We start from the raw sequence: 13,846 nt of genomic DNA, 5'->3' as shown, positions 1-13,846 counted from the left end.
GACTTTATTGTAGGGATGTAGGGATGAAGGAGAACAGTGGGATGAAGGGGAAGGGAAGTAAGTGAACAGGTAGGTACTGTAGGTTGATCGGGCATCCTACGATAATGCCCAGAGACATAGTATGGGGATACCGTCTCTGTAATATTTTTGTAGAGTGATTGGACGCCCTAATTCAATCTAGGAGTGAAGAGAGGGTAATAGGAAGTAGGTGATTGGTTAAGGAGACAAAGTGAGGCAAGGTTTCACCACCAAGCCTTTGTTAATGAGTTAACTCCATTTAAGGTCAATTATTATTTTTTGTTTTTTTTATTGTCTACGTAACAAAGCATCATTACACAATAATTTGCTTAATCAACATTTCTCATTAACCTATAAGCCTTTAAATTGCACTTTAAGCTGAATACTAGTACCTTGAAAAACATCTATAGTACAATATTATATACTATCATCACGGCAAAGATAAAATAAATCAGTTATTAGAATTAAGTTATTAAAACTATTATGATTAGAAATCTGTTGATCAAAATGTTTCTTAAACGGAAATTGGAAAAAAATACAGGGGGGCTAATAATTTGGACTCCAAGTGTGTATATATATATATTTTTTTTTTTCAGTTAAAACAATAGTGATTTTTTACATTTAATTTGTAATAATATTAGTGTTTTTTTTTTTTTTACTTTTAATCAAATTATATTGTAGTTGACAGTAATTTTTTTATGCAAATGTTCTGAATAATTCAAGCTCAAATATGTTACTGAAGTGCCTGAAAGAAGAAAGTGCACAACATACTGTAAGACACATAAGATTTGTGAAATGAATAAGCATAGTTCAAAATACATTGTTGGAGCCTTTAAATTCAATGCAAGTGAACAGAATTTTCTGTAAAGTTTTTATCATTTGCCTATAAACATGTTCATACTGTGTTGATACTGGATATGATCTATTATCCATACCAGGACAGAATACTGTGATGTTTTGTTTTGGATTTCAAGTCTATGCAGTAACAGTAGGCATGTGCATAAGGTCATATTTTTCACAAAAACATTTCATTTTTAGTTCACACAGGGATGATGACTCTTAATTTTTAATACTTGGATTCTGAAAGACAAATTTGTCCAAAGTCCAAATTTGCAATGCAATTAGTTCCATTTGTTTTTTGTTTTTTCCCCAATAAGCCTGACCAACTCATTTAAATGAATGCATTGGAATGAGTCAAGAATAATCGGTCATCTTTTCAAAAGTTCAGCCCATTTTTACAATTAATTTGGACAATAGAGATAACGCACCACTGTACAATTTCAAAACCTACTGCTCTCTGCATATAAAATAAATTAAAATCACAACACTGATGCTACAAATCCAGCCGATTCAAATGTTATCACTCGATTGAATAGGCGTTATCAGTGGTAACCAGCTGATAGGTATGGACAAGTAGGGAATTGCTTATATTAACAATTACATTTACCATGAGTTGTATTTTATTAACGTCTACTACTACTTTAACCCTAAACCCAACTATCACAGTATTGTAAAAACAGATCTGGATCAGGAGTCTTCTCTATTAGTATAGCTGATGAACCTCGATAATTATTTATATTATTTATTAACTTTCTCATTAATTGTATTTTATTAACGTCTACCCCCACCCCGACCCTAAACCCAATCACCACAGTAATGTAAAAACTGATCTGGAGTCTTCTCTATTAGTATAGCTGATTAACCATGTGGATGGATGATAACAGCCTTTTAAGCCAACCAGTAGACACAGAGGGCCCCAACTGGCCCACATCTATCAGCTGATAACCACTGATATGACTCATTTAATCGAGTGATAACATTTGAAGCAGGTGACAAATCACAAATGCAAAAAATTAGCACCATTGCTGTACTCAAGAACTGAATAACATCAGTCTGAATAAACTGACAGACAGCTTTGTGTAAATTAATTCAATCAAATAATATTTCACATTTGAGAAAAGCTCAAAAAATGAGAAAACTCAGGATATCGACTCATACATGTGCAAGGCCTTCAAGCATTCATCTCCATGCATCCACAAATGAGCGCACTGAACAAGCACCTGTCGCCACTCGTCTTCAATCGTTTTATGTCTCCATTTTTTAGCGATGGTTCTCTGTCTCAGTAGAAAGAGCAGCGGAATCTGTAAATCTCTGATTGATTGCACAGTATGGGCAGGGGCTGGGTAAACGTGAGGGAGACTTTGCTTCGTTTTTTCCATTTGACGTAAAGATGGAGAACGGGGAGGGGGATCTGCCAGAGTATTCATTTGATCTGAATGGAGCTACAATAAAGCAAATTCCTGGACAGCCATCCCAGTTCATCATGGAGAGACATTCCCCAGCCGGCCTTTTGTCTCGGCCTCTGACAGGCCACAACTGCTATTCAAACCCTCAAGAGCATGCTATATTAAATCAATATATAATATTACCAAGGTCAAAATGCAACCCCCGATCAGCTGCATGTTTCTCCAACCCCTGGTGACACGCACACATCCATCTCCCTGTGACAAAATTCTTTCTGTTTTTCTAGAGGCTTCTCTGTGTCCTGCTGGAAAGCGGTGAAGGCTCGTTTGATAATATTATTGTAGACGAGAACTAGTGGATAGTGGTTTCAAATGGCAATAGTGGTGCACATTTAAGAGACTGAATGGAGTCCTGGTGGGCTGCTCTGTAAACGACGTGGAACATAAGCACAAGAACACTTTTTGGGCCAAGCCTCAGTGAAATTTAATAATAAATGTTTGACTGGAGAAAACTCAGAAAGAATAGAGAGACAAAGGGAGTGAATGAGGATGGTTGGTAGTGCAAGCTTGCCATCTACTGGTAAAAGACAAACATACAACCTTTGAGAACAGAAGCTTCTCTCTACAGTACATGTTAAACAATAGTGTGGTTGTGATAAGATGTTTAATGTGCATAATGTTTTATGGTAAAAATGATTTGGGACAGAAGTGATCTAAACTGCTGAGATCCATGCAGCTTGAGTGCATTTTATTATAAAACATTGATTCTTCTGTGATGTATGTGATGTCTGAAAATGCTGTAAATACTGTTCTGTTTGAGGCAGATCTTCATTCCTTCATCTCACATCTGGATCACTGTGCGAATACTGAAAATAAGAGAGAAACAAATTAATATTTGAAATATTGTTTGACTTATCGCACAACACATGGACATCAACTTAATAATTTTTGGTGATTCAATATATATCGCCCATACATACATAAAAAAAAAAAAAATTTAAAAACTATTCTGGCAACATTTTAGCTGATTGTGCAACATCCCGGGCAGCAAGAAGGTCGCTTCAAGCCTCAGCCTGGTCAGTTGGTATTTCTGTGTAGAGTTTGCATGTGCTTCCCATGTTCACATGGGTTTCCTCTGGGTGCTCCGGTCTCCCCCACGGTCCAAAGACATGCACTATAGGTAAACTGAATAAACTAAATTCGCCTAGTGTATGAGTATGAATGCATGAGTGTATGAGTGTTTCCCAGTGTTGTGTTGCAGCTGGAAGGGCATCCACTGCGTACAGTATACAGTTTGCTGGATAAGTTGGCAGTTCATTCCGCTGTGGCGACCCCTGGTTAATAAAAGGACTAAGCTGAAAATAAAATGAATGAATGAATGTGCAACATCTCTATCTCTATTGGAGGTGTCAGTGTGTTGGTACAGTCAAAACATATGAGTAAAATGCTTGTTTAAAATACCTGTTTAAAATGAGCTGAAACAACACATTTCTTCCAATTTCTCTGGCTGATTTATTTGTTTTATGTTCAGTGCACCTAAATTTGTAAATTATTAAGTTAATTTTAAGCATTTTGTGTTGGGACAACATGAAGAAATTGTGTTGGTCCAACTACCTGATTAGGGGATTTGTAGTTCCCAGCATGTTTTGCGTGGTATTGGATTAAGAGAGGGAAATGTTGACAATAAAAGTAGGTGTTTAGGTGTTCTTAGGTGTTTAAAGTTATTAGAAAGACTCGTTAGAGTTTAATCTTCACTTTAGTTTGAAGATTTAGAAGATTTTTATGTAATGCTTTGAGTTTTGAGATGACCACCTTGCAGAAGCACTGATGCTTTGGGTGTTGGCAGCTTTAATTAGCAAAAATGCAGTTTGTTGCTTTGCTCAGTGAGCAATAACTGCCCTAAAATTAGTTCGGAGATCAGTGTCAATCAACTGTATATGTAACTCATCAATTATGTAAAAATAGCTATTTTAGTTCATTTAGGAAAGCTTTAAATAAAACTAAGAGACTTCCAAAGGTACGACACATAATAGACATACATGATAATATCAGACCTTTGAGTTTGTTAAATACAAATTAAAATTATTTAGACTTTTATTTGATAAAATCCTGTTGGACCAACTCATTTAATCGTGTAAATATATATATACATATATATATATATATATATATATATATATATATATATATATATATATATATATATATATATATTTAAACAAATTAATTGGATGGAAATCTTCATTAAAATGAGTTTTCTTTTGAGTGTAGGGTTGAAAAAACAATATAAATGACTATAGTATATTTTCATGTGGGTGTCTGACAACTGAAAATAGATCTGGTACCAGATGTCACAGCCTCTGTTACTTTTTACTTTGCACTTTTTTGCTAACATTTATTATTATTTATTTGGCATATGCGTTTTCACATTCTGATTCCAATGGCTAATTATTAAATTGTTAAAGTGACTTTAATTAAATGAAATACTCTTAAGAATTAAATATTATGTGTTGTTTGGAAGAGTTTACTTGCATTGTGATAATATTGTATTGTCTGGCATTTTATATTGAGTGCCATAAAATGGTCTTAAAATGACAATAATATTGTTTATAGCAATATACTTTGGTGCAATATATCGTACTACAAAAAATAGCTATCTTGACAGGCCTAGTTAGTTTTTTTGTGAGCATACATTTATAATATACTGTAACAATAGTGTATCAAAAAAGTCTTGTCAGGCATATATCACAAGACTCATTTGATGATGTTAAAAGAAACTTATTAAATGGCATTTATAATGTTTTATACTTTGCCACTATCTTTCAAAGCACTAGATTTTACCCCATTTGTCAGCAATAAGTTGTTTTTATTATTTTAAAACGGAATTTCAATATTTTAAATTCCACGGACCACCTTTGATTTAAAATGTAATATAATTATGTGCGGTTCCTTATCTTTTATACAATTTATTATGTAATTATTGGTTAGAATAAGTATGCTGTAACATTATTACATACTATAAACATTGTAAAAATATATCAATTAGAGTATTTTTTAAATTATACCACATAAAAATGTCTTGTAACATTATAGCAGACAATAGTTTTTTTGCATTTAGCATAATCAAACCATTTATTGTCCACAAAGTAAAGTGTACAGTAGTGCTGCAATACTCTTAAATTAATATTTTTCATCACACTGAACCAACGACAAAGTGTATAAAATTTAATTTGACTTATTACAAAACTATAAGATTCCATAATAAAGACATTCTTCTCCATATGATAAAGAGCATATTATCATCATGCTTGGAAAAATCTTACGGTGATGTGGCAATGTTTTGCTCTGTTGTGAGTAGAATACTGACCTTTTTCCGGTGATCATGAGATCAAAGGCCTCGTTAATCTGCTCTAGAGTCAGTCTGTGAGTCACAAACTCATCCAGGAGAATCTTCCCACTCAGATACTCCTGCACCAACTTGGGGACTGCCTCAACACTCTTCCAACCTGTCAACCAAATAGAAAAAAGATGGAAGTTGGAGGAAAACACTCAAACAGTAAAATAATTCAACAATATCACAACAACCTGGTACTAAACCTGCAACATACACCACCATAAGCAGCAGCTCTGCTCTTTTTATATATAACCAGCCTGCAGGTTAATGATGATATAACTCAGATGAGTCACTCTTCAATATACAGCTGTTGTGGTCCATTGGATAGCACGATAGACTACGACGCTGCCGACCTGGGTTTGCTCCTCGTCTGAGTATGTTATTTAATTTTATTTTTATTGTTAAGACATATAATACTGTTAGGGTTGTTGAACATTTTAAGTTATAAAGCAGCTGTTTTCTCAAAATAAGACGTGATAGTGTAATTAGAAACTGAATTGGAAATGACCTTATTTTAATATAGTCAGTCGTGAACTGAGGTGGGCCGGTCTGAGGCTTGAAACTCCAGGGCTGAAAAGGAGTGCCACTCCGGCCCTGATAAGCTGTGTTGGGGAAAGTTACTTTTGAAAGTAATGCATTACAATATTGAGTTACTCTGCTAAAAAAGTAACTAGTTAATTTTTATGGTAAGTAATGTGATACGTTACATTTTGCATTATTTTTTCTTATACCTTTCTTGATCTCTTTCAGAACTTGCAGGGTTTTTTTTTCTTCTTTTTTAAATAGAGGAGCTCTGCAATTAACAACACACTGTATAATCTACACCTTTATTTATCTTAAACAAACACATCGAGTAATAAAAATGTAGGATCATTTTATCTTCTGAGAACTTCCTGAGCCCAGAGCTCTACATGCCATATATACAGTACAGATTAATGAAGGTTTAAAGCAGTGTTTGCTGCTTTTGTGCGTTTTGCCTTATTAATGAAGCTCAAACCATTTTCAAGTGCAATTCCTTTTTTCCATGAGTTCAAAATAATGAACGCATTCTCTCAATTTTTAATTCAGCAATTTACTTAGTTAATGTGAATTAATTAAACGAAAAAGCAACTCAAATATTATTAATATTTTGTGAAGTAATGCATTTCAGTACTCGTTACTCAGAAAAGTATTATTATTACGTAACTCGTGTTACTTGTAATGGTTTACCCCCACTGACCATACGTGATATTTGAATTGATCAGAAATGCTTTTACCACCAAAATAGGAGCCTTTCAAAGTTTTTCCCAGCAGAATATCCTCAGAGACCAGGGTAAGTTCCCCCATCCGGGTCCAGCCCACCATCACACAGACTCCTCCTGCTGGACTGCAGGCTTCCACAGCTGCCCTCTGACCAAAAATACATCAATCCATCATTTAAATACAAATACACAGATTAGTAATGTTTTTGCAAACAATGTGAACTCTTTGATGATAAAAGTATTTCTGCTAACAAATGCATCTTCTTAGTTCTGAGTTAGACATTTTTATTATAATAATAATTATTATTTTTAGAAAATGCATTAATTCTTCATGTTCATTCAGCAACATGCTGAAAACATTCCTCAGAGATTTTTGTTCATATTGTCATGATAGCATCACACAGCTGCAGATTTGTTGGCTGGAAATCCACGAATTCCCCGTTCTACATTCAAAAATGTGCTGTACTGTACTGAGATCTGGTGACTGTGGACTAATTTGAGTACTGTGAAAAACAGTTTGAGATGATTTGAGCCTTGTGGCACAGTTTGTTATTCTGTTATACAGAATATAGCCTTCACAAGATGAGTACACTGGTTAAAAAAAGTGAAGGACATGATCAGCAACAATTTTCAGGTAGACCATGGCATTAAAGGGCTGGTACTAAAGGGCCCAAAGTGTGCTGCCACCACCACCATTGAAATAAGGCAAGTTTGAGTCTCGTGTTCATATTGTTTGTGATCTTGGCATCCAAAAGTTGCACCAGACTATAAAACCTTTATTTACAACCTTTCCCCCATGGCCCACACCTATTCTGACGTTCAGTCTGACCAACAGCAAATTGTTCTGACCATATCAACATGCCTATGAACTGAGCTACTGCATTTTGATTGGCTAATTAAATATTTTGTACCTAATAGAGTGGCTGATGAGTGTATTACATATCAAGTTTATACATGACATCACAGAATCTCATCTTCAGTTATGTCATCTGCTTGTATAAATGTTTCAGCACTGGATTTTCATTGGCTGTCTTTGTTTTTATCCTGCAGATTAAAAAAGTGAAGGATATTTGACTTCAGTGCAATTATTGCCTCAGTTCCTCCAATCATTCCTGCAGTGACAATTACAGTGCCTTAAAATAGATCTATTATGCCCCCTTTTACAAGAGCAGTGTCTGATGTCCCTAGAGTATGTATGTGAAGATTCAGCTCAAAATACCCCACAAATAATGTTTTATAACTGTTTGGAACTGCCCCTTGTAGGCTTTGAGCCAAACTGTTTCTTTTGTTTACTTTAAATTCAAATGAGATTGCGTTCCTGTCAACATAGCGGCAGATTTAAAACAGGACTAATGTTATGAACATGTCAAAAGAAGTGGCTTACAAGAAGGATGTCTATATGGAGACTACAGTGTTCGTTTGTGAATCCTAAAATTCTACCTTTGTAATCCCTTAGTCTTTGACATTATCTTCGGCATGTATAGTGTGAAAACTCTAATGGCAGACTCTAATAGCTATATTCACACACTGTTGCCACACAAATGTGTCTAAAACACTTATACAAGTGATTTTTGCATAATAGGTCCCCTTTAACTTACCATAACCCCCACATTGCCCACACACTCAAGAGCGTAGTCAACCCCACCATTTGTCAGCTCCCTCAACACCTCCTGAATGGGTTTACTGTGGTCTTTAGGATTCGCAAACTCAGTCGCGCCAAATGTCTTGGCGATCTCAAACTTGTCTGAGTTGATGTCAACAGCGATGATTCTGGAGGCACCGGCAGCTTTGCATCCCATGACAGCTGCCAGTCCCACAGCTCCCAAACCAAACACTGCACATGTGGAGCCAGATTCCACCTGGGAAAGACAAAGCCAAACAATATCACACATGATACAAGATCTGCTACTGGATAATAGGATGTTCTTTTTTTGTCTTTTTGTCATTATGCCAATTGAAATCACACATCATACACACTTTGCCTGTGTTCACTGCTGCCCCATATCCTGTAGAAACTCCACAGCCCAGCAAACACACTCTGTCCAGTGGAGCGTCTGGGTGAATCTTGGTCACATTGTCTTCTGGCACAACCGTATATTCAGAGAAAGTGCTGATACCAATAAACTGATGAACCTGCTGATTCTTACAGGTGATCCTGCTGGTGCCATCAGCAAGAAGGCATTGCTGAGTTTTCTCCCTTGGAAATAAAAAGGAATCTATTTGATAACTTGCTTTATTAATCAAAGCCTTATGTTTAGGGGAAAAAAGGAGAAAAAAAAAGATACAACCTTCAGTGCAATTAACTCACCAGTTTTTAGAGCAAAGGTTTGTCTTTGGACTTAGACAACGTTCACATTGTCCACACTGTGGCACGACTAAAGGAATAACTTTATCACCTGTAGATAAATGGTAGAATGATATTGCAGGTTTTGAGTATCTGAGTTCAAATTTAAACTGTTTAAAGCAGATGTATTTACAGTAAATGTCCCTTTTATGTTTATTAATGTTTATGTTAATGTTATAATTTGTATCACTGCTAATCTTTCTATTTATTTGCAATTGCCCTTTATACTAAACATGTTTTAGTTACATTTTTATATTCTTGCAAAGGATAATAAAGAACAGGGTTCATATGGTCAAGAAAAACCTGGAAAAGTGATGGAATTTTGACACGGCATTTTCCAGGCCTGAAAAAAGTTTGAGAAAAACAGAAAAACCCACAAGGTTTTTGAAAAGTCATGAAAATTACATTTACATTTAGTCATTTAGCAGACGTTTTTGTCCAAAACTACTTAAACTCCGGTCACCCTAGAGCTTGTGCTTGCGAAATTCTGTCATACGGTGCTGCGAAAAGGGGCGGGGTTAAACAAGATGATTAGACATTAATAAAAGTGAGCGAGTGCTCCATATTTTAAATTTCCTATTTTAAATTATCTTTTATTGGTCTAATGATATAACGTGATGCAATTTTGCAGGTAAGAATACACCAAGCTTGAACTTTCGAATGTAATGGAAGACAAAACTTGTCGCACGCGCTTGCGCTTCTGGTCTGCCACATTTGCATGCCTAAGAATGGAAGTTTATGGAACGAAAAGTGCAGTGTGATCGCTGCTTTATAATAGAAGTAGTTATACCTATTATTTCTAGTTTAACAAACTATTAACATCATCTCAAGTTAGTTTGACAAATATCCGTATATTGGAATGGAGGACAGTTGTTTTTACTTCTTTTCTTGGCCAAAAACATGCAGTCACATAATTAGTGCTGTGTAAGCATCATCTATTTTACATAGATATAAAAATAAATTTAAACTAAAGAGATTGTTGCTTGTTTTATACTGTAATAAATTTAAATGTTCATTGTTATCCTTATGATTTACCACATATATGTAGACATTACATGTAACATTAGGTCATGAAAATGGACTCGAAAGTCCTTGGGAAAAGTCATGAAATTTTTGTAGTAAAAATTTGTATGAGAGAATAATTTCCTGACATTTCAAAAATGTAATCGTTGTAACTAATTAATATAAAGTAGAACAAAATACAATTATACATTATACTGTTCCTATTACTAACCACTATTTTTTTCTTTAATAGATTTAAATATAATAAAAAAAAGTTTACTTTACGGTCGATGCTACAGCGTTAATATAAATAGGCCAAATGACGCAATGAAACAGTCAATAGCCCATTTCACACATGCAGATGTTTACAGGAAAATACTGGTAAATTGCAGTAAAGAGATCAGGCCTTTTAAAACATTAGTAAAAATACCAGGAAATGAGTTTTCATAACCTTGATAAACATAACATTACCATTAAAAGTCTGGAATTCTGCAGTGTGTTAGAGGTTTTTATTTACCTATAAAGCCATTTCTGTAATTTTACGACAATTTATTAAAATGTGAAAGGGGCTAACAATGGCGGCTCACAGCAAGAAGGTCGCTGATTCGAGCCTCAGCTGGGTCAGATGGCATTGGAGTGTGCATGTTCTCCCCGTGTTCACTTGGGTTTCCTCCGGGTGCTTCGGTTTCCCGCACAAGACCAAAGACATGTGCTATAGGTGAATTGGGTAAGCTAAATTGTCCGTAGTATATGCTTGTAAATAAGAGTGTATGGGTGGTTCCCAGTGATAGGTTGCAGCTGAAAGGCCATCCGCTGCATAAAATATATGCTGGATAAGTTGGCGGATCATTCCGCTGTGGCGACCCCTGATTAATAAAGGGACTAAGCCGAAAAGAAAATTAATGAATGAATGAAAGGGGCTAATGACAGCAAAAAAAATTGTACATAACTGTTTAGAATTGGGGTGGCATGGTGGCTCAGTGGTGAGCACTGTTGCCTCACAGCAAGAAGGTCGCTGGTCCAAGTTGACATTTCTGTGTGGATTTTGCAAGTTCTCCCCGTGTTCGAGTGGGTTTTCTCCGGGTGCTCCGGTTTTCCCCACAAGTCCAAAGACATGCGGTACAGGTGAATTGAATAAACTAAATTGGCCATAGTGTATGTGTGTGTGAGAATGAGTGTGCGTGTATGGGTGTTTTCCAGTACTGGGTTGCGGCTGGAGGGGCATCCGCTGCATAAAACGTGTTGGAATAGTTAGCGGTTCATTCCCCTGTGGGACCACTGATAAATAAGGGACTAAGTTGAAGGAAAATGGATGAATAAATGATTGTTTATTGGAACTCAGCATACAAACACCTGGGATTATTTGTTAAACCCTGGTAAACTGTAAGCAAGAGAACTCAGATTTCACTTTTTCCAATGTTAAATATGAAAAAGTTAGCTTACCTTTGGCCATCTTTGTGACACCTGGACCAACACTCTCCACCACTCCGGCCCCTTCATGCCCCAAAACCACAGGAAAAGGCTGTGGATTCATTGTTTTACCAACTTCATGTAGGAAAGTCCAGTCGGTATGGCATATTCCAGATGCCACCATCTGACCCGGGTCAATTCATAGTCAGTGAGCTGATAAATAAATACTGCCTTGCCACTGATCAAAGTAATATCTTAAATTAATGTAGTATCATAGAGAAATGTAACGGATTTACCTTGATCCGTACTTCATGAGCTTTGGGAGGGGCGACCTCTACATCCTCAATAGACAGTGGTTTTCCTGGTTCCCAGGCCACTGCTGCCTTGCACTTGATCACCTTAGAGTGGATAACATATTTTATTATATCTTAATATGATATATTTCTAAAAAAAAAAAAAAAAAAAAAACTTTGATGGCAAAAATTACCTTTCCTTCAGTTTCCATGGTAACCACAATCTTGTAGTACAGTTTTATATAATCAGCCTCCTAAAAGAAATCAAATGACTATTAAAATCCTGGAATTTGTGTTAATGTGTTATTATTATTATTATTTTTTTAATTCTTTCACCGTAAGTTAGAAAGAGTCTGATAAAAAAAAATGATCAAAAAATAAATGAATAAATGATATTATTTAAGGATGAGCCGATACCACTTTTTATAAACCGATACGAGTACAAGTATTTTAATTTGTGTACTTGCAGATACCGAGTACCGATTCCGATACTTCTTAGATTTGGTTTCAATGTAAGTGCAATTAATTTGCAAGGAGGTTTTATTTTTTTGCTTGTAGCAAGGATGAACACAAAAAATCTTTAACAGAAGACCAAGCCAAAAATATACACACATTGTTGATAACTCTGTAAATCAATAAACCTTATTGATTACCAATTACGTTATATTTGCGAGTCCTGCCATTAATCCATGGTTCATGTAATCAAAAAGTTTAACTACAATGTTTGGTCGTGGGTGGATAAGTTAATTATTTATGCAAACTTTGACTACTTTCTCTAAAATATTAAAATGTTTTAAGCGATTTTATCTTAACATATTGCTACAAATATGCATACTTTCATATTCGGTTATTCTTCAGTATCGATTTGATAATAATGTCTTTTAAACAGATTGTTTATAAGGACTAAGCTATTAATATATAATACATTATTACACTAATTGAAGTCAGGTAGGACAACAAATCACAGCCGAGTAGCGAAATACTGTTGAGTGGTATTGGTGCATTTCATGTACAATACGAGTACAATTTAACCAAGTATCAACCCGATACCAGTATCGGTGCATCCCTAATCTAAATGTCACTCTCCTTAACAAATGAAGAAAAATGAAACAAGCAAATAATGCTTTTTAATGACTAATTATTAAAATACATATCATTGAATAAAACTATATTTTTGTGCTATTTTCTGTGAATATTAATGTAGAATGTACTGTATCATCTAGTTTAATGCAAAGTGTATTACTTTTAAAGTTAATCTCATGGAATATCATTCATCGACATGCTAACGCAATTATCTATATGAGCCATATCATACATCACTTAAAGCCTAGATTTTTTACCAAAATTTGATTCTGTTTGCACAGACATGAGGTTGCATATTTGTTACATGTTTCTGTGGGTAGAATTACAGAAGTATGCAAGTGCACGGCCTAATAAATTGTAGACTTAAATTGTACACTAACTTGTCATGGCAAAATAGTTCTTCAACATTTAAATTAAACAGTACACAGTTCTTATATATTTAAAACATTATCATAAAATAATCCAAGTTCAGAAACTATACCAAATGCTTTTTTTGTATTCATTTAAACGTAAATATATCTTTCAACACTATAAAGTACCCTAGTTTTTGAACATATTTAAAACATATTCAGTAAAGCGTACGACTGCATGCACATATTTATGTTTTCAAATGTTTGTATGCTATTAATAACTTACAGAGCTGTTTTTGTCAGGGCTCGGGAGAGGAACTGCTGGTACTAGTGTACTTTGTACTGCACAGCTGCTATATGATTTAAAACACGTGGATGACTGACCAATACAGCAGCTGAACATAATGCTGCCAGCATGTGATTGGATAACAGACACGCATAGTCAGTTTTCAAAGGTAACCTTTGTGT

The 13,846-nt window shown here is 35.1% G+C and overlaps 1 protein-coding gene across 1 annotated transcript; it reads right to left on the bottom strand.

The window, feature by feature from the left end:
* Nucleotides 1-2,970: 2,970 nt before the first annotated feature.
* zgc:77938 lies at nt 2,971-13,693 on the bottom strand. The gene is given in 10 exon segments (NM_205642.1): nt 2,971-3,127; nt 5,629-5,767; nt 6,912-7,044; nt 8,495-8,755; nt 8,874-9,093; nt 9,205-9,292; nt 11,686-11,836; nt 11,949-12,050; nt 12,140-12,199; nt 13,665-13,693. Coding segments are annotated over 9 exon segments (1,137 nt in total). The 5' UTR covers nt 12,158-12,199; nt 13,665-13,693; the 3' UTR covers nt 2,971-3,102.
* Between the last annotated feature and the right edge of the window lie 153 nt (nt 13,694-13,846).

Source organism: Danio rerio, chromosome 14, assembly GCF_052040795.2.
Source record: "Danio rerio strain M-AB ecotype USA chromosome 14, GRCz13ab, whole genome shotgun sequence".
In the NCBI taxonomy this organism is placed as follows: Eukaryota; Metazoa; Chordata; class Actinopteri; order Cypriniformes; family Danionidae; genus Danio; species Danio rerio.
The sequence above is the reverse complement of the archived record's forward strand: the minus strand, read 5'-3'. Positions and strand labels throughout refer to the sequence as shown.